Source organism: Theobroma cacao, chromosome 6, assembly GCF_053813885.1.
Source record: "Theobroma cacao isolate CCN51 chromosome 6, ASM5381388v1, whole genome shotgun sequence".
NCBI lineage: Eukaryota > Viridiplantae > Streptophyta > Magnoliopsida > Malvales > Malvaceae > Theobroma > Theobroma cacao.
The window spans coordinates 30512905-30531261 of NC_142644.1; the positions used below are offsets into that span (position 1 = coordinate 30512905).

At 32.2% G+C, this 18357-nt stretch overlaps 3 protein-coding genes across 4 annotated transcripts; 1 reads left to right on the forward strand and 2 right to left on the reverse strand.

The window, feature by feature from the left end:
- Window positions 1-320: 320 nt before the first annotated feature.
- On the reverse strand, window positions 321-4674 carry LOC108662470 (cysteine-rich receptor-like protein kinase 26). The gene is made up of 7 exons (XM_018122894.2): window positions 3755-4674; window positions 2382-2507; window positions 2033-2154; window positions 1708-1918; window positions 1302-1539; window positions 984-1134; window positions 321-844 (listed from the first exon to the last, which is right to left on the reverse strand). The coding sequence occupies exons 1-7, from the start codon at window positions 4551-4553 to the stop codon at window positions 497-499; spliced, it is 1995 nt and encodes a 664-aa protein (XP_017978383.2). The 5' UTR covers window positions 4554-4674; the 3' UTR covers window positions 321-496.
- A 1303-nt stretch (window positions 4675-5977) lies between these two features.
- LOC18597057 (cysteine-rich receptor-like protein kinase 26) lies at window positions 5978-9319 on the reverse strand. The gene is made up of 7 exons (XM_018122885.2): window positions 8306-9319; window positions 7883-8011; window positions 7592-7731; window positions 7279-7489; window positions 6942-7179; window positions 6638-6788; window positions 5978-6528 (listed from the first exon to the last, which is right to left on the reverse strand). The coding sequence occupies exons 1-7, from the start codon at window positions 9144-9146 to the stop codon at window positions 6190-6192; spliced, it is 2049 nt and encodes a 682-aa protein (XP_017978374.2). The 5' UTR covers window positions 9147-9319; the 3' UTR covers window positions 5978-6189.
- Window positions 9320-14475: 5156 nt separating this feature from the next.
- Window positions 14476-17870, forward strand: LOC148762284 (cysteine-rich receptor-like protein kinase 34). Of its 2 annotated transcripts, none has more exons than XM_088807150.1 (7): window positions 14476-15425; window positions 15517-15642; window positions 15855-15994; window positions 16418-16628; window positions 16703-16940; window positions 17094-17244; window positions 17338-17870. In XM_088807150.1, the coding sequence occupies exons 1-7, from the start codon at window positions 14636-14638 to the stop codon at window positions 17665-17667; spliced, it is 1986 nt and encodes a 661-aa protein (XP_088663276.1). In that variant the 5' UTR covers window positions 14476-14635; the 3' UTR covers window positions 17668-17870. The 2 variants fall into 2 exon arrangements, with proteins under 2 accessions (XP_088663276.1, XP_088663277.1); XM_088807151.1 differs by having other exon boundaries at window positions 14477-15425; window positions 15861-15994.
- Window positions 17871-18357: the final 487 nt, after the last annotated feature.

Below are 18357 nucleotides of genomic sequence, written 5' to 3' on the forward strand. Positions count from 1 at the left end.
TGAAGGTTTTAGGTGGTCTTGTATCATAAGGGTTGAGGGAGATGGAAGCATTTGATGACAAGCCGCAATGGCCTACCAACTTTGCTTTCCTTCTGCCCGGATCGCGGTTTCCTTTTTAATATTTTAATTGACTTATCGCAGTACAATAATTATATTTGAGGGAATTGACATAAACAAAACCGGATGGAATCCTTAGGCACGAGTTTCACCATTATTCTGGATTAGATCAGCCTAGTTAATTAGATTATATGTGGATCAAAAAGAGATGGCGGATTCTAATTGGAAGGAAAATATTGGGTTATCAATGCAAGTGAACTGAGTGGCATAGTCAACAGAAAAGCTGTAAAATTTAAGACGAGTCTGAAACCTTTATATATACTTAAAATCTCTATTTAAACTCTCACCTAATCCTACCACTTGAAACAGGTCCAAGTTGGTTCAGCAAGTGACATCGTCAACTGGAAAAGCTGTAGAATTTAAGACAATTATGAAGCAATTATCGAGGATATAGTTCAGTAATTGAAGCCTCGTTTTGGGATAGAGGGATTGATTCCCTTTTGGATGGCTTGGACTCTGACACCCGAGAATTATAATCCCACGAGGATGACATGTCAGAATCAATGTTGCTGTGCATAAAAAATGCTGGTTGAGAGGGCAGTGGGAGGGAGATTGAGATGCTATTCAGCATCAGAACAACTGTAGCCATGGTTGGCCTGTTAGCTACGTTTTCCTGAACACATAATAATCCAATATGGATGCATCTCAGCATTTCATTTCTCGAACCATCCCTCAAAGTTGGATCAATGATATTCAATGCTGTCCCTTCCCTCCAATTTTTCCAGGCCTGCAAGAAATTATCAATATCCATGTGGAAAAGTGAAATAAGAATCTTTGAAAACTTTCGTGATTCTGTTATGCTTAATACTACAACTTTTTAATTAGCAATACAAAATCGAAATATGAATTTAGATAGGCATACTCACACAGCTCAATAGATCTTCCACACTCTCCCCGTTACGAAAGCAATTATTTTTCTGACCACTTATAATTTCTAAAATTATTACACCAAAACTGAATACGTCTGACTTAACTGAGAATTGCCCATGCATAGCATATTCCGGTGCCATATATCCACTGCATATAAACATTTTCTTGCATCATTCTTATGATCTATGATTTTCTTAATGATAGAATGGAACTAAATCTTTGTTCAGCATTTCATATTGTTTTTGAAACATATACTACTGGAATTTATGCATAAAACAAACAATTCAAAGCTGAAGTGATTTTTTTATACTTACAAGGTCCCCACGATTCTGCTGGTATTGCCTTGTGTTTCATCACGTATAAACAACCTTGCCATTCCAAAATCTGCAATTTTAGGGGCCATCTCTGCATCTAACAAAACATTGCTTGCTTTAAGATCACGGTGGATTATCCTCAATCGAGAATCTTCATGGAGGTAAAGGAGCCCACGAGCAATGCCCCCTATGATTTTGTAGCGCCTTTCCCAATCTAACTGTGCACGTTTGACTTGATCTATGGTATATATGTTCACACAAGTATAATGGAATAAGACCAAATTACTAGGATAAATTATAGGCTCTGCTTGGTTATTATTAGTTTACAAATATGCTCCTGATGGTGGCTATGCAGCTAAAAGAACATAAGAAATTTATCAATCTAAAAGTGAAACTGAAACCGTACCAAAAATAAAATGATCAAGGCTTGTGTTTGGCACAAACTCATAGATGAGAAGTCTTTCACGTCCTTCCAAGCAGAAACCAAGGAGCCTAACTAAATTTCGGTGTTGAAGCTTGGCCACCAGCAGGACCTCGTTCTTAAATTCTACCTCTCCTTGTCCAGAATCTGTAGATAGTCTTTTCACAGCAACCTCTTGTCCATCTGAAAGCAGACCCTGAAATAGTACAACGTATCATAAGTGACTCTAGATTGATTTCAAAATTAAGGTTAAAATTTCAATGTTTGAGATAAATTTATAGTACTCTTTTCCAATTGCAGGGCTCTTTACCTTGTAAACAGCTCCAAATCCACCTTGGCCAAGCTTATTTGCGTCCGAAAAGTTATCAGTCGCAATCCGGATAGTGGCAAAGTCAAATTGCAAGGACTCAACCCTAATAATCTCATCAACAGCTGCAAAAAGTAAAATGTTTACACTTGCAGTTAAAAGCATGGCATTTGTAAGCATCAAAGGTAGATTCGCCTGGAAAATTTTAAACTTGTACACTGATAATTGATGGTACGTTTTGCTTATTTCATTACACGTATCTTCACCAGCTGGTGAAAGTCTTTTAACCATTATTTTTTAATCAAGTCAAATATCATGTTGCATCAGCTATCAGGGGAGCAATATTACTTACTTTCAACTTTTTCCCAGTTCTTTCTGGCTCTCAGAAAGATGCAGATGGAGATGGTTATTAGTACCACAACTCCAACAACTGATGCAACAACAATGATGATAGTCCGGGTCGTGTTATTGCCCTTTTCTGCAAAATTCAAAAGTATGAGCCTAGTCGGAATTATAATCGCATATACTTGCACATTGTATAAATGAACTTAAAAAGATAAACCCCACAAGGAAACAAAAAAACCTGACAGAAAAAGAAATTAAAAAAAAAATCATTCCAATCTGGTTGTCACATATTAAACCACTAGTCATTGGTGTTTCTCCAGGAATAATTTATTTCCTTTAGAGTGCTTTGCTCTGTTTATCTTATTTACTCTATGTTTTGTATATGGGTAGTCATTGTTAGCTAAGATTTTTACTTGAATAGTAGCATTCTATTGAATTATATTACTTTCCATTAGTATTAAGAAAGGAAATAAGGACGATAAAATCTTAACCCATCGTGTCACTTTTTCAATTTTGTATATTTTATACATGAATACATCTACTTTGGATGTAATGGGCCGATTGAAAACCCACTCTAGAATCATGTAACTTTGAATTCTTCGTATAAAAGTGAAGTGATAAGGCAAGGGTGAAGTAACCTTATTGAACATGAGATATAAAATTATAAAAAAAATTAAATAAGATATTGATAATAAAGGATTTTTATTCAGCAAAGGAACGGATTAATTAAGTGATCGGCTAAGGTGGAGTTGAAAATATTTTTTAAAATAAAAATAATAAGTTTTACCTTGGTATTATGCTTTCCTACTATATACTTGCATATATAATTAGCTGATTTGTACTGGCGTTATTAAGGAAATACTAGTACTTTTATTTTCCTTTCTTTTGCTATAAAGCTCGCTGAGGGAGAAAAGGAAAAGCAAGCAAGGTAAGGACGTTGGGTGCAGATAATAAATTGAGGATTCAATGTATTTGGCAGGGGGACATAGGGCTGTTGAATAAATGAGTGGACAGGTGGATGTACCAAAAACAAAATGACTGCACACGTGGGGCGGTGGGCATAAAGTCTCTTCTGCCTTATCACTATCTTTGAAAAGCGAAATATGAATAGAAAACAAGAAAACAACCATGGCCCAAACTCCAAACAATATAATTATTGAGGGATTGGAAGTTTCTTTTTTTTCCTCAGAACAAAGAAAATTTTGTGGTTTTCTTGTTGATGGGTAGTGTGCAACTTGAAATGAGAAAATGAATACATAAAAAGGTGGAATGCAAAATGATTTAGGTGTCAAGGAGATTTAATTATATCTAACTATTCTTAGTATTAAATGAAAGAGAAAGATATGGAGTATATTTTAACAGCAAGACTGGATACTTTACCTCCAGTAGAGGGAGGTGGAGAAGAAGTTGGGGATGGCGGAGGTGACGGTAGAGGAACTGGAGTCTGATAAAATTGGCTAGACTCAAATCTCAAGAAACAGCTTGGTCTAAGAACCCTGCATCCCATCTTCCCCTCGCAGCAACTTCCAATCCCCTCCTTAGCCACATTTAGACACTCGTCACATTCTTCCTCGGACAAATCAGGAGTGCACTGTACCAAAGCATATACCGTTTGAAAAAGGCGCACCTCTGAGTTTCCTGCTGCATACTTGCGCAGAGGACCCGCAGCTGCGGCTAGACTGCTCAAATTATTCAACAGGTCACTCAATGCCTGATTGAACTGATTAGCATTCGTTACGTTCTGTGTGTTGAGTAGACAACTGCCAGGAGAGATTTCCATTTCTCCAAGGATGTTTCGGTTGGCGTAGCGCAACGTACAAAATTCAGACCATCCAACCACCTCCTTCGATAAGGGGCATCGCTGCCTGAGCTCAGATACGGTGTCATTAAGGCAACTGTTGCATTCATCTTGGTTTCTATCCCCCCTGCAAAGTGCAATCGCGTTGACTTTGTTGGGGTTTTGACCAGCAGACAGATTATAGAACCCATAATTGAATTCTGTTAGTGAGGTGACCTGAGAGAAGATGCTATCGAGGTTGGTCTGGTAAGTGCTGTTTGCAGTGTAGTTACCAGCTGAGTTTGCGCAATCAGACTGGAATAATGGATCGGCCCCGAGGGTAAGAGTAGCAAAGAATAGAACAACCGAATAAAAAAAGAGAAGCAGTCTTGAAAATCCCATCGCGATTGCGTCTCTCTCCTCTGTGAAAATTTTTATCTATGAAGGTTTATGCAGAGATACACGCGTTTATAGGGAAGAAGAAGAAAACATTAATATATTGTTGAATTGAAGTGAGACTCTTTGAATTTTCTGCATTATCAATTGAATCAAGATTTTAATATTAATATTTATAACGCAAATTGTTGGTATATGCAGGGCATTTTGGGACGTGAATTGGTCAGGGCTCCCTGGAAACTGATACATCAAATATCATTAAGGGTAAATGAGGAAATATAGGGACAAGCGTTTACAGGCAAGCTATTTGTATCTCTCTTTTTTTTCAAGCTATATTGCCGGCGAAGTAAGCTAAACTTTATATATATTTGTATAAAATGAAGAAATAAAAACTGAGGTTATTTTTTGGCCAAAACTTTCTCATGTTTCTACCCGTGGATTTACGTATGATTATATAATAATTGTGTAGTTTTGAACAATTGTACCTTGAATTCATTTTAAATCGATTGAAAGGGTTGATAGAGATGGCAGTAATCGAGGACAAGCCGCCATGGACCTACCAACTTGTCTCTCTTTCTGCCCAAAGTGCCAGAACGCGGTTTCCATTTCTAAGCGACCGGGTGGCATCCTTAGGCACGAGTTTGACCATTATTCATCTAGATTAAATCGCCTTATTTGATTAGATTATATGTGGATCAAGAAGAGATGGCGGATTCTGATTGGAAGGAAAATATTGGGTTATCAATGAATGACTAAAACTAAATATAAGATTGTTAATGTTTGTTTAAGTTTAAACAGTCTAGTGGCTGTAGACTTTTTGGTCCACATGCCTTTTAAAAGTTCTTTTTCGATAGTTGGTTGGTAATGTTATCATCGTAATCACAAATACTAACTAAGCATGGCTCACTCTGTCCGAATCCGTCCGAGCAGCAGCCTGGTATACTATTTTAAGGTTTAGACACTGATTTGGAAGATGTTGAAAGTTTAATTTTGGGTTAATCATAAAATTTCTTTCATAAGAAATTGCTGGAAGGCTTCTTGGTGTACACACTATGTTGAAAATGAAAAGAAGATTCAGAATAAAAAAGTATAAAAGAAGGGTGGCTGATTGAGATGGGAGTGGCGGAAGAGGAAAAGCTACATATGTAACTTTCAAGTTCATTTCCTTTCTCTATGAATAGGAAAAGAACAAAGAAGTTTCTGTTCATTTCCTTCTGGCTTATAATACCGTGTCAAAATCAATCATATTGCCAGTCAAACAAAGAAGGTTTCAAGTTTTTTTTTTTTTTTGTTTGGTTGCTTTGACTAAGCACAAGCTGGTGTGCAACTTAAAGTATGGTGAGATTATTCGTGAGAGCTGGCAAATTCTTGGTGGTAGAGAACGTGGCCCGATAGTTTATATTAATTAGTCTAATAATCAGCCTAATCTGTTGACCAACAGGAATTGAACTACTTAATTTACAATCCACACACTTACAAAAAGAAAAGAAGAGAAATCTATGACTTGGAGATTTGATTAACCCCCGAATATTTAACACATGAAAAGGATGGTCCAAGCGTAATCAGCTCAATCTGCAGAGAGAGGAAATTGTAACAAATACTGAATTTTGACCCAGAAATGCTTACAAATGTGACCTGCTTGCTATCTTGGATGCAGCTCAGTTATTGAAACCTCATTTTCTGAGACTGCGGCAACTTCATTTCTGGATTGAGTCGATTCTGTTGCCCCTGAATTTAGCCACAACATATCTGATTGAGTGTTGCTGTGCATGAAAAATGCAGGTTCTGAGGGTAGTGGGAGAGTGACAGAGTAGCTGGTAAGCATCAGAACAACTGAAGCCATGTTTGGTCTCTGGGCTGCATTTTCTTGGACACAGAGCAGACCAATGTGGATGCATCTCATCACTTCCGTTCTTGAAGCTTCCCTCAAAATAGGATCCACGAGCTTCAATGCTGTCCCATCCTTCCAATTTCTCCAGGCCTACAGGATTTAATTCATGCAAATTATCAAAAAGTACATTCTTTTAATGCTTCGAAAAAATTTCAATGAGTTACAATCTCATATAAGGACAAAGGATATTAATACTTACATAGCTTAGAAGATCTTCTACATTCTCCCCCACACGAAAAGCACTATTTTTTTTACCACATAAAATCTCCAAAAGTAGTACACCAAAACTAAAAACATCCGACTTGACAGAAAATTGACCATGCATTGCATATTCGGGTGCCATGTATCCACTGTCAGTCAATATCAGAAAAATTAGTGTACACATGACTTATCAAATCTTTGAATCGTTTGACTTATCTAATGATCAAGTATCAGCAAATTGAAGATTCTGTTATTCACACGATCGAGGGCATTTTATCAAAAGTTATAATTCTAGTACTTACTACGTTCCCACAATTCTACTGGTAGCACCTTGAGTTTGATCAAGTGCACACAATCTTGCCATGCCAAAATCTGAAATTTTAGGATTCATCTCTGCATCTAATAATATGTTGCTAGCTTTGAGATCACGATGAATAATTCGGAGTCGAGAATCTTCATGAAGGTAAAGAAGCCCTCGAGCAATGCCTCCTATGATTTTGTTTCGTCTTTCCCAGTCCAAATGTGCACACTTAACTGGATCTGCATCACCATATATACACACATCCAAGTTAGTGAAACCATAAATCAAGGGTGTTAAAGTGTTAGTTTATGCTTTCAATTATACACGATATACCATACCAAATAAGAATTGATCCAGACTTGCATTAGGCACAAACTCATAGATGAGAAGCCTTTCATTTCCTTCCAGGCAGAAACCTTGGAGCCTAACCAAATTCCTGTGCTGAAGCTTGGCCACTAACTGAACCTCGTTTTTGAATTCTAGATCTCCTTGTCCAGAATCTGTAGACAGCCTTTTCACTGCTATTAATTCTCCACTGGCAAGTGTGCCCTGAGAAGATATCAGATTGAATTATGTATATGTTAATTGAACTTATCATTTGATGCAATACCTTTCATTTTTTTTTCTTACCAATGATCACTTTTGTCTTACCTTATAAACTGCACCAAATCCACCTTGTCCAAGCTTATTTGCATCAGAAAAATCATCTGTTGCAGCTCTAATGGTGCTGAAATCATATTGCAAGGACTCTGCACTTCCGATTTCGTCCACGGCTTCAGCTGCTTCACGGGCTTAACAAAAGAACAAAATCACAAACACGTAAATAAATGTGAATTGTAGATTTAGTCACCAGCTAAATTCATTCAACAAGATTCCAAAAGGAAAAGAAAAAGTAAACCAAAAAAAAAAGAAGAAGAACAATAAACCGATAATTTTACTTACTTTCAGCTTTCACCTTTGACTTTCTCACCCTTAAAAAGAAAAAGATGTAGCTGGAGATGAGAAGTACCGCAAAAGCAACAGCCGCAATGGTTATGATGATAATAGTTCGAGATGAATTACTCTTTTTTCCTGCAAAATTTAAAAAAATGAGCTTTCTATTTAAACTCTGGAACTAGTCTAGCAATTGCATCAGCAAAAGGATATGGAAAGCATCCTTTGATTAATTAAGTTAGAGAAACCCTCTTCCCCTGTTGTCTACGAAAAGAAAATTTTCACAGGCATACATCCCTCTAATACACGATAGAGAAATTCTTGAATCCAGTCAGTGGATACCAAATTGCTTTTTCTGCAGGAAGGCATATGGCAGGGGAAAAGAAAACAACTGCTAACTTGACCAAAAAAAAAAAAAGGCAGACAGGGTACCTGTTGAACTTGTGGTATCGTTCGAGGGCGGGGGAGAAAGTGGTGACACTGGTGTTGGTGGCGGTGGCGGTGGCGATAGTAGTGAAGGTGTATCAGCAATAGTAAGATTATAGAAGCGTTCAATCTCAAACCTAAAATTGCAGCTAGGCCCAATTACCCTGCCTCCTTGTTTTCTATCACAGCAAGTGGGAATAAATTCAATAGCCTGAGACAAGCAAGAGCTGCATTCGGGCTCGGTCAAATCAGGAGTACATTGAACAAGTGCATATATTGTTTGGAAAGCTGTAACTTGTCTACTACCCGTTGCAAACTTGCGAAGGGAAGTGCCTGATGAAGCGTTAGTTCTTAGGTTATTCATCAAAGCACTCAGGGACTGATTAAAAGCATCCACATCCGTGACGTTATTTGGATTCCACATGTAGAAAGAAGGGTTGGTTTCCGCAACACCAAAGATGGAGCGATTTGTGTAGCGCAACATGCAAAAGTCATACCAGATAATTGCTTCTTTCTGGTTGGGACAGAGATTTCTGAGCTCAGTGGTTGCGTTATTGATGCAGTCGAGGCAATCACCCGAATTAACATCCCCTCTGCAAAGTGCGATTACGTTAGCTGTCTCGGAGCCTTGGCCAGATGACATATTGTAGAACCCATTATCATTTGCCGTGTTCGAGGAGAAAGATGACAGCAGGCGATTGAGGTTTGCCTCGTAGGTGCTGTTTCTGGTGAAATTACCACTTGTGTCTAAACAAAAATTGTAGAGAGGCTCTTGTTGGGTAACGGTGAGACTAAGAAGGAATGTAACAATTAAAGAAGAGAAGAAAAACTGCCGCGAAGAATCCATTGCTCTGCCTGCGGAGTACAGGGTTTTTGCTGCTAGTTTTTCTTCCAAGCTATTTGACCTCTGATTTTCAGAGTTTTTGCATGGAAATGAACAGTCCTTCCCTGGAGATTGGATGATATTGGGCCAGTACTTGTCAAAAGGAACAAAGGTGTTACATGGAAATTTGTCCAAAGTATGGAGTTGACGGGATGTAATAATTGATGATTGTTTGATTGTAATTATAATATTTATTTGTCTATATAAATCTTATAAAAAGATAATTACGCTTTGTTATGTAATAGTTCAATTATTTTTGAGGGAGGGAGAATTTTATTTTAGAATTTTTAAGAGACAGGATAGGATTATTATGTATTAACGAACGTAACCCAAGGTATAGTATCATGAAGGGAATGGAAGACAGGGAGATTTAAGAAGAATATTAGAATTCAATACAAAATGAAAAAAAAGCTTATCCCAAGAACCAAAATGATGTAAGCTGATCATATTCCAAGTCCAAAGTTCACGCTATTCATAGTAGATAATGATAGCAACGTAAGTATTGCCATTCAAAATCCTTGAAAAATGGGGATTTGTTCATTAAAAAAGCAGGGGAAGAAAACATAAAGTCAGCAGGACAGGCTGGAGTCAATCAGAAATATTGTATGTTTCTTTCTTTTCTTAATTAGCAGGAAATTTCTAGGATCCTCAAACCATGTGAGGCTAGCCACTTTCCCAACTACAAAAACTGGCGAAAAGGTCAAAAACATTATGTATAAATAATTTATACTCATACAAGATTTAACAGAATATGAATTTAGAATATATTTGATTTCTAATTTATAGTTTAACAGTAAAAATAATATTAAGTAGATTAATTGTTGATACTCAATGTATTAGAATCTTCCTCTTTTTTTCTTTATGACTCTTCAATAAATAAGATCTTTATGTTGTTATAGACAAAAAAAGAGATCTAGTTTGTTTCTACATAGTAAATCCGTAATCCCATCTATCATAGAGTTTCTTATATAGGCTAACATTTTTAAGCCTATGTATAACATTAGAGTATAATCTACTTTATTAAATCATATTTTGAGTTATAAAAATATTATTTTATCAAAATCAAATTATTTTAATCTAATTTTGATAAAATATAAAAATAAATAATATAAATCCGCATAAAAATTTTACTAAAAAATTTAACAAAAGCAACATCCAAATGGGACCGACCTAACTGATTCCCATAAAAGGCTTTCACAATTACCACCATCAAGCACTCCATTTAGTTTTTGCTTGACCCTCCAACGCGTGAAACAGGGGAAAGATCGTTTCTGTATAGAAAATTATGAACGAAAAAGACTTTTAAATAATGTCGAAACGTGACAAAAATAAAGCGGGATCTGACCAATTATACGTTGATTACTTCGAGGCTAATAGGCTTATCAACGACTTGAGTACTTATTAATTTTGAGTTATTTGAATCTTAATCTTATAAAAAATTAAATATTTAAATTTTATTAATTATTTAAATGATTTTAAAAATTATTATCTTAATACATTTTTATTACCTTATAATTATCTTAAACTTTTTAAAAATCCCTATTAGATAAAAAATTTTATTAAAATATTCTTCATAAATACTCAATTACCCAAACCTGTATCCATATATAATAATATTTTTTCTACACATTTCATATAATTAACTACTAATTGAATTAATAAAAACACAAATAATAAAATTTAAATTTAAATAATAAAAAACTATAAAGTGTGTTTATAAATTAATATAACATATAATATACATCAATATTATTTTATTGTTTAGTAATTATTAACTTATATAATAGTAATTATATTCTTTATAAATGAATATAATATATAATATATAGAGTTTGTATTAAAAAACATTACAAGTTTTATACTATAAAGTGTGTGTATATATATATATTATAATTAATAATTTTATAAGTTATAATTTTTATTATGCTAATACAGAGTAAAAAGTAAAAATATTTATATTTAAAGTATATATATTAAAAGTATATTAGTTTATATATATAATAGTAATTATATTCCTTATAAATGAACCCAATATATATAAAATATAGATATTAAAAGACATTACAAGTTAATTAATAATCATAGTTTCATTAGTTAATTTAATTAATTATATGAGTTTATTCTTAATTACATGAAATTAAAAAAATAACTGAGTTTCAAAACTATTCTAATCTCATAACTTCTTTTTAGATAATTAAGTTTATATATTATAAGTTTATATAAACAAATATATATTGTAATTAATAATTTTGTAAGTTATAATTTTTACAATGTTAACATAAAACATAAAGTAAATATATTTATATTTAAAGTGTATATATATATATATATACACACACACATATACACTAAAAGTATTTTACTATCTGCATAATAATAATTATATTCTTTATAAATGAATCCAATATATATAAAATAAATATATTAAAAGACATAACAAGGTAATTAATAATCATAATTTTATGAATTAATTTAATTAATTATATGAGTTTGTCCTTAATTACATGAAATTTTAAAAAATAACTAAGTCTAAAAAATATTATAATCTCACAACTTCTCTTATTGCTTGTATATTATAAGTTTATATAAATAAAGGTGTATATATTATAATTATTAATTTTACAAGTTATAATTTTTATAATGTTAATATAAAATAAAAAGTAAATATATTTATATTTAAAATTTATATGCTAAAAGTATTACTATATATATAATATAGTAATTATATTTCTTATAAATGAACCCAATATATATAATGTATATATTAAAAAATTTTCAAATTAATTAATAATCATAGTTTAATGAATTAATTTAATTAACTAGCTATATGAGTTTGTCTTTAATAACATAAAATTAAAAAAAATAATTAGATTCAAAAACTATTCTAATCTCAAATACTTTGTTTAAATATATATATATATATATATATATATTATAAGTTATAATTTTTGTAATGTTACTAGTAAATATATTTATATTTAAAAAATATATAATAGTAATTATATTTTTATAATATAATATGATATTTATAAAAATAAATAATATAAATCCGCAAAAAGATTTTAATAAAGTGGGATCTGACCAATTATACATTGATTACTTCGAAGCTAATAGGATTATCAACGAGTTGAGTATTTATTAATTTTGAGATATCTAAATCTTAATCTTATAAAAAATTAAATATTTAAATTTTATTAATTATTTAAATGATTTTAAAAATTATTATCTTAATTCTAATCTTAATACATTTTTATTACCTTATAATTACCCTAAACTCTTTAAAAATCCTATTAGATAAAAAAATTATTAAAATATTCTTCATTGGTACTCAATTACCCAAACCTGTATCTATATACAATAATATTTCTTCTACATATTTCATATAATTAACTACTAATTGAATTAATAAAAACACAAATAATAAAATATAAATTTAAATAATGAAAAACTATAAAGTGTGTTTATAAATTAATATAATATATAATATAAATCAATATTATGTTATTATTTAGTAATTATTAACTTATATAATCGTAATTATATTCTTTATAAATAAATATAATATATAATATACAGTTTTTGTATTGAAAAACATTACAAGTTATACACTATAAAGTGTGTGTATATAAATATATATTATAATTAATAATTTTATAAGTTATAATTTTTATAATACTAACACAAAGTAAAAAGTAAATATATTTATATTTAAAGTATATATATTAAAAGTATATTAGTTTATATATATAATAGTAATTATATTCTTTATAAATGAACCCAATATATATAAAGTATAGATATTAAAAGACATTACAAGTTAATTAATAATCATAGTTTCATTAATTAATTTAATAAATTATATGAGTTTATTCTTAATTACATGAAATTAAAAAAATAACTGAGTTTCAAAACTATTCTAATTTCATAATTTCTTTTTAGATAATTAAGTTTATATATTATAAGTTTATATAAACAAATATATATATTGTAATTAATAATTTTGTAAGTTATAATTTTTATAATGTTAACATAAAACAGAAAGTAAATATATTTATATTTAAAGTGTATATATATATATATATACACATACACACTAAAAGTATTTGACTATATGCATAATAGTAATTATATTCTTTATAAATGAATCCAATATATATATAATAAAAATATTAAAAGACATAACAAGGTAATTAATAATCATAGTTTTATGAATTAATTTAATTAATTATATGAGTTTGTCCTTAATTACATGAAATTTTAAAAAATAACGAAATCTCAAAAATATTATAATCTCACAACTTCTCTTATTGTTTGTATATTATAAGTTTATATAAATAAATGTGTATATATTATAATTATTAATTTTATAAGTTATAATTTTTATAATGTTAATATAAAATAAAAAGTAAATATATTTATATTTAAAATATATATGCTAAAAATATTACTATATATATAATATAGTAATTATATTTCTTATAAATGAACCCAATATATATAATGTATATATTAAAAAACATTCTAAGTTAATTAATAATCATAATTTAATAAATTAATTTAATTAACTAGCTATATGAGTTTGTTTTTAATAACATAAAATTAAAAAAAATAATTAAATTTAAAAACTATTCTAATCTCAAAGACTCTACTTAAATATATATATATATATATATATATATATATTATAAGTTATAATTTTTGTAATGTTACCAGTAAATATATTTATATTTAAAATATATATAATAGTAATTATATTTTTTTATAATATAATATAATATTTATTATTTAAATATAATTAATAACTTTTTTAATTTTTAATTTAAATATATTAATGCCATCACATTAATAATTTGAGTAATTATATTTTATATTTGTCAACTTTTAATAAATATATTAATGTTGATTATTTTTAATTTAATCATTTAAATAACAATAAAATATATATAAATAAATATTAAAATTGAATTTGAGATGAGTACTCACGTAATCTGAATATTAACATCATTGAATTTAAATAGCGAGTACTCAAAAGGAAATATTCGAATCTGACTCAAACCTGATAGGTGTAGAGAAATCATTATCTAAATTTGTTACCAAATCTGATTATAGGGTATTTTAACCCCGATATAACTAGATCGATAATAAAATACCCAATACCATCCCTAGAGGCTATACGTCTACGACAATGGTCTGGTTATTAAACGTTGACTTTGACAAGTCAGACAAAGCCAAGTCCCTTGGTCTCAAATTTTCCATGTAGAAACCCGCAGGAAGTTCTCCTGTGTTCTCTGCCTTTTGTTTTGATCACATGATTCAACCATGCAAGATTTTGACATCTGTTGTTCAGTCCTTTGTTCAACTGAAATGAAGAAAACAGATGGGGTAAGATAAGCCTGTAGGAGTCCTCCGGGAAAAAATGAAAAAGGCTGAGTACTTCGGCATAGTATCGCAAGATGTGGGTTAAAGCGCTGGTTTGTCTTCTGTCGCATCTGCTTATAGGCATGAGTCTTGCCACTGCCCTAAGATGCTATGACACAGGTAATTTTACAACTAACAGTACATACGGTATAAACCGCGATCTCATCCTCGCTTCTCTCCCAGCTAATGTCTCAGCAAACGGTGGTTTCTTCACTGCTACAATTGGCAAAGAACCCAACAAAGTTTATGCTCTTGGTCTTTGCAGAGGAGACTCTACTTCAGAAAATTGTTTTAGCTCACTCAATTCCACAACTCAAGATCTCATAGCTAAGTGTCCCAACCAGAAAGAAGCCATTTCATGGGGAGGGGATCCGCCGTCTATGGTGCGCTATGCAAATCGCTCGTTCTTCGGTATCCTGGAGCTAGATCCTTCTGAGGCAGGCACTAACGTGAACGACATCAAGTCGAACTTAACACAGTTTAATACGGTTTGGGAGAGTTTGATGGATAGCGTGGTGAGAAATGCTTCCATGGGTTCTTTTAGGCTTAAGTATTCAACTGGTGAAGCAGATAACACAGTCTTTCAAAAGATTCACGCACTAATGCAGTGCACTCCAGATTTATCCCAGAGTGATTGTGACTCCTGCTTAAGGGAATCCGTGAGTGCCTACCAAAGAATGTTTTATGGAAAGCAGGGAGGTTATGTTCAGAGACCTAACTGTTGGTTCAGGTGGGATTTGTATCCCTTCTATGTATCAAATGCTACTACTACTGCTCCATCCTTATCTCCACCACCGCCTCCGACGAACACTACAATCACAAAAGGTAACATGCCTGGTTCGTGACACATGCAAATTTTAGGGGAGAAATTAATATAGAAAAATATATTACTCCATCAAATTTCTTGCTTGTGCAGAGGATGGAGGCATTTCATCTCAAACTGTAGTGATCATTGTTGTTCCAATCATGGTTTTGGTGGCAGTTGTCCTCATTGCAAGCGTCATTCTCCTTAAGAGGAGGAAACCAAAGCAGGAGAATGAAAGTAAGCTACTGTTTGATTTTTGTTTGCTACTAGTTGAGAAAAGCAGTTTGCGATGCTTAAAGCTTATTTTTTTTGGTTTTATTTTTTTTGAAAGGTATTATTTTTGGTTTTATACTTTCTTTTGAAATTAAACGAGTAATTTAATCCAAAGAAGAGGAAGAAAAATGCTTTTTCTCTCCTTTTTATGTGTTTACTCGCTCAACTTCTAAAAGCTGCAGATGAAAAGAGTGCTGCAGATGAAAAGCGTTGTGAGGAATCTTTCCAATTTGACTTCAATGCAATCAGAGTTGCAACAGATGACTTCTCCCCTGCAACACAAATTGGAAAAGGTGGATTTGGTTTTGTTTACAAGGTAATTCGACATTTGGTGCACGATAATTTTCAATTATCCAAAACAGGAAAAAAGAGAGATTGAAGAAATGAATGAGTACAGCCTTCAGTTTGGTGACTTCACCTGCTTCCTCTGTTTACCACTCTGCCTACAGCGTCCGTCACAAAACAAGCACCCTTGCATGCTTAAACTCATGACCTAACCAGCCATCTTTGGAAGGGATGGAGGACTTTTTGTCCTATCTTTTCCAAGTGCCACCGCAAAGTTTCCATGCTATAGAAAATCTCAAATTGTCAAATTTCTTGTTCAAATATGTTAAACCCTGCGTTTTTATCCATGCAAAATCGGAAAAAAAATAAAGAAAAATTAGTGCATGTTAGTAATTCCTCGACAAAGATATGAAATGCTTGTTTCGATCATTTCCCTTTGTTACATATTTTTCAGGGCAAGCTTCCCGATGGACAAGTTGTAGCTGTGAAGAGGCTATCTGGAAATTCGGGACAAGGTGAACAAGAATTTAAGAATGAAGTCTTGTTAATGGTAAAGCTTCAACACAAGAATTTGGTTAGGCTTCTAGGTTTTAGCTTGGAAAAGAAAGAAAGGATTATCATCTATGAGTTTGTGCCTAACTCAAGCCTTGACAACTTCATATTCGGTATGGTTGCAATCACTTTTGAGTTTACGGAATGAATTTCTGCATTTTACTCATTGTTTTGTGAATTTCCATAGATCCAATCAAGCGTTTACTACTAAACTGGGAGAAGAGATACAAAATCATCAAGGGAATAGCTCGGGGAATTCTTTATCTTCATCAAGATTCTCAATATCGAATCATCCATCGTGATTTAAAAGCTGCCAACATTTTGTTGGATGCAGAGATGAATCCTAAAATTTCAGATTTTGGAATGGCAAAATTGTTTGTGGTGGATCAAACTCAAGCTGATACAAGAAGAATTATCGGGACATAGTAAGTATAAGAAACCACTAATATTTTGTTGTTACAACTGTTAAGTTGTGAGCACAAATCACAAGAATCCTATAACAATTAGCACATATACAACAAGAACTTAATTTTAACAAGAACTGAGATTTCGTTTGTTTATTTATTTGTTTTACTTAGTGGGTACATGGCTCCGGAGTATGCAAGGAAAGGGCATTTCTCAGTCAAGTCTGACGTTTATAGTTTTGGGGTCTTGGTTTTGGAAATCGTTAGTGGTAAAAGTATCAACGGTTTCCGCGACGAGGAAACAGGAGTCAGTCTTATAACCCATGTAAGTAAAACTGGAATTCTACCTGCATTGCCTTCACTTGTTTTTGGTGCACTTGGACCTTCGTGCTACGTTCACATTGTCAAATCTTTGCAGGCATGGAAAAATTGGAACGAAGGGACCCCTTGGAAACTGATAGATGACATCCTGTTGGATGATTCCAGGAGTGAAATGTTGAGATGTATCCATCTTGGATTGCTATGTGTTCAAGAAAATATTGCTCATAGACCAACCATGGACTCAGTTGTTCTCATGCTTAGCAGCTCCTCCATCTCTCTTCGGGCGCCCTCGAGACCTGCATTTTTACTGCAATCTTCCAAGGTGCCAGAAGGGAGGCCTGAATCATCCAGATCCAGTCAATCTAAAAGTGCAGAGGTCCAAGTCACAGTAAATGAGGCTTCATTTTCTGAGCTAGATCCTCGATAATGTTTAAAGAAAATTGCTGCATTGCTTCGGTGTCTTAGTCCTGAAGAAGAACCTGTACCTCTTCTTCAGGACCCAAAGAAAGTGATTCAAACTATTTAATTGTTCATGAAGAGGAAAAGAATAACAAAAACTTTTCCATGTAATTGTACTATCTTGTAATTATTCAAAAATTGGGAAATGATTAGAACTTTGTTTACTACTTACGTGGTAGTTTGTTATTAATAAATTTTTTTATTTGTTGTCACATATTAAAATTAAAATCAATAATCAATAACCTACTATTTAATAAATTTCTTGGGTATGTTCAATGCTTGAAATCCGGCAAGTGGAGTGTAAGACGTTTGGCTATTTATTGTTGTGAGGCTTGGCTAATTAATTGGATGTGAGAAAGGAGTTTGGGTTGGTGGGTTATTTTTTTACATTGTGGGCTTTTTCATTGGGCCATCATGTAGAAGAAATGTTCAAGTTACTGAATTTTTATAGTGTATGAGGTGTGGTTGTCAAGCTAAATAGTTTTAAGGATTTTTCGACTTGAATAATTATAATTTAATTTAAATGAATTATTATATAAAGAAAGGTGATGTTATAGACATTCTAATCTATAAGGAGGAAAAAAACAAAGAAAATTTTAAGTTAATAACAATACCATGATTTGTTACTAAATTCTTCTACTTTACAAGATATTCTATC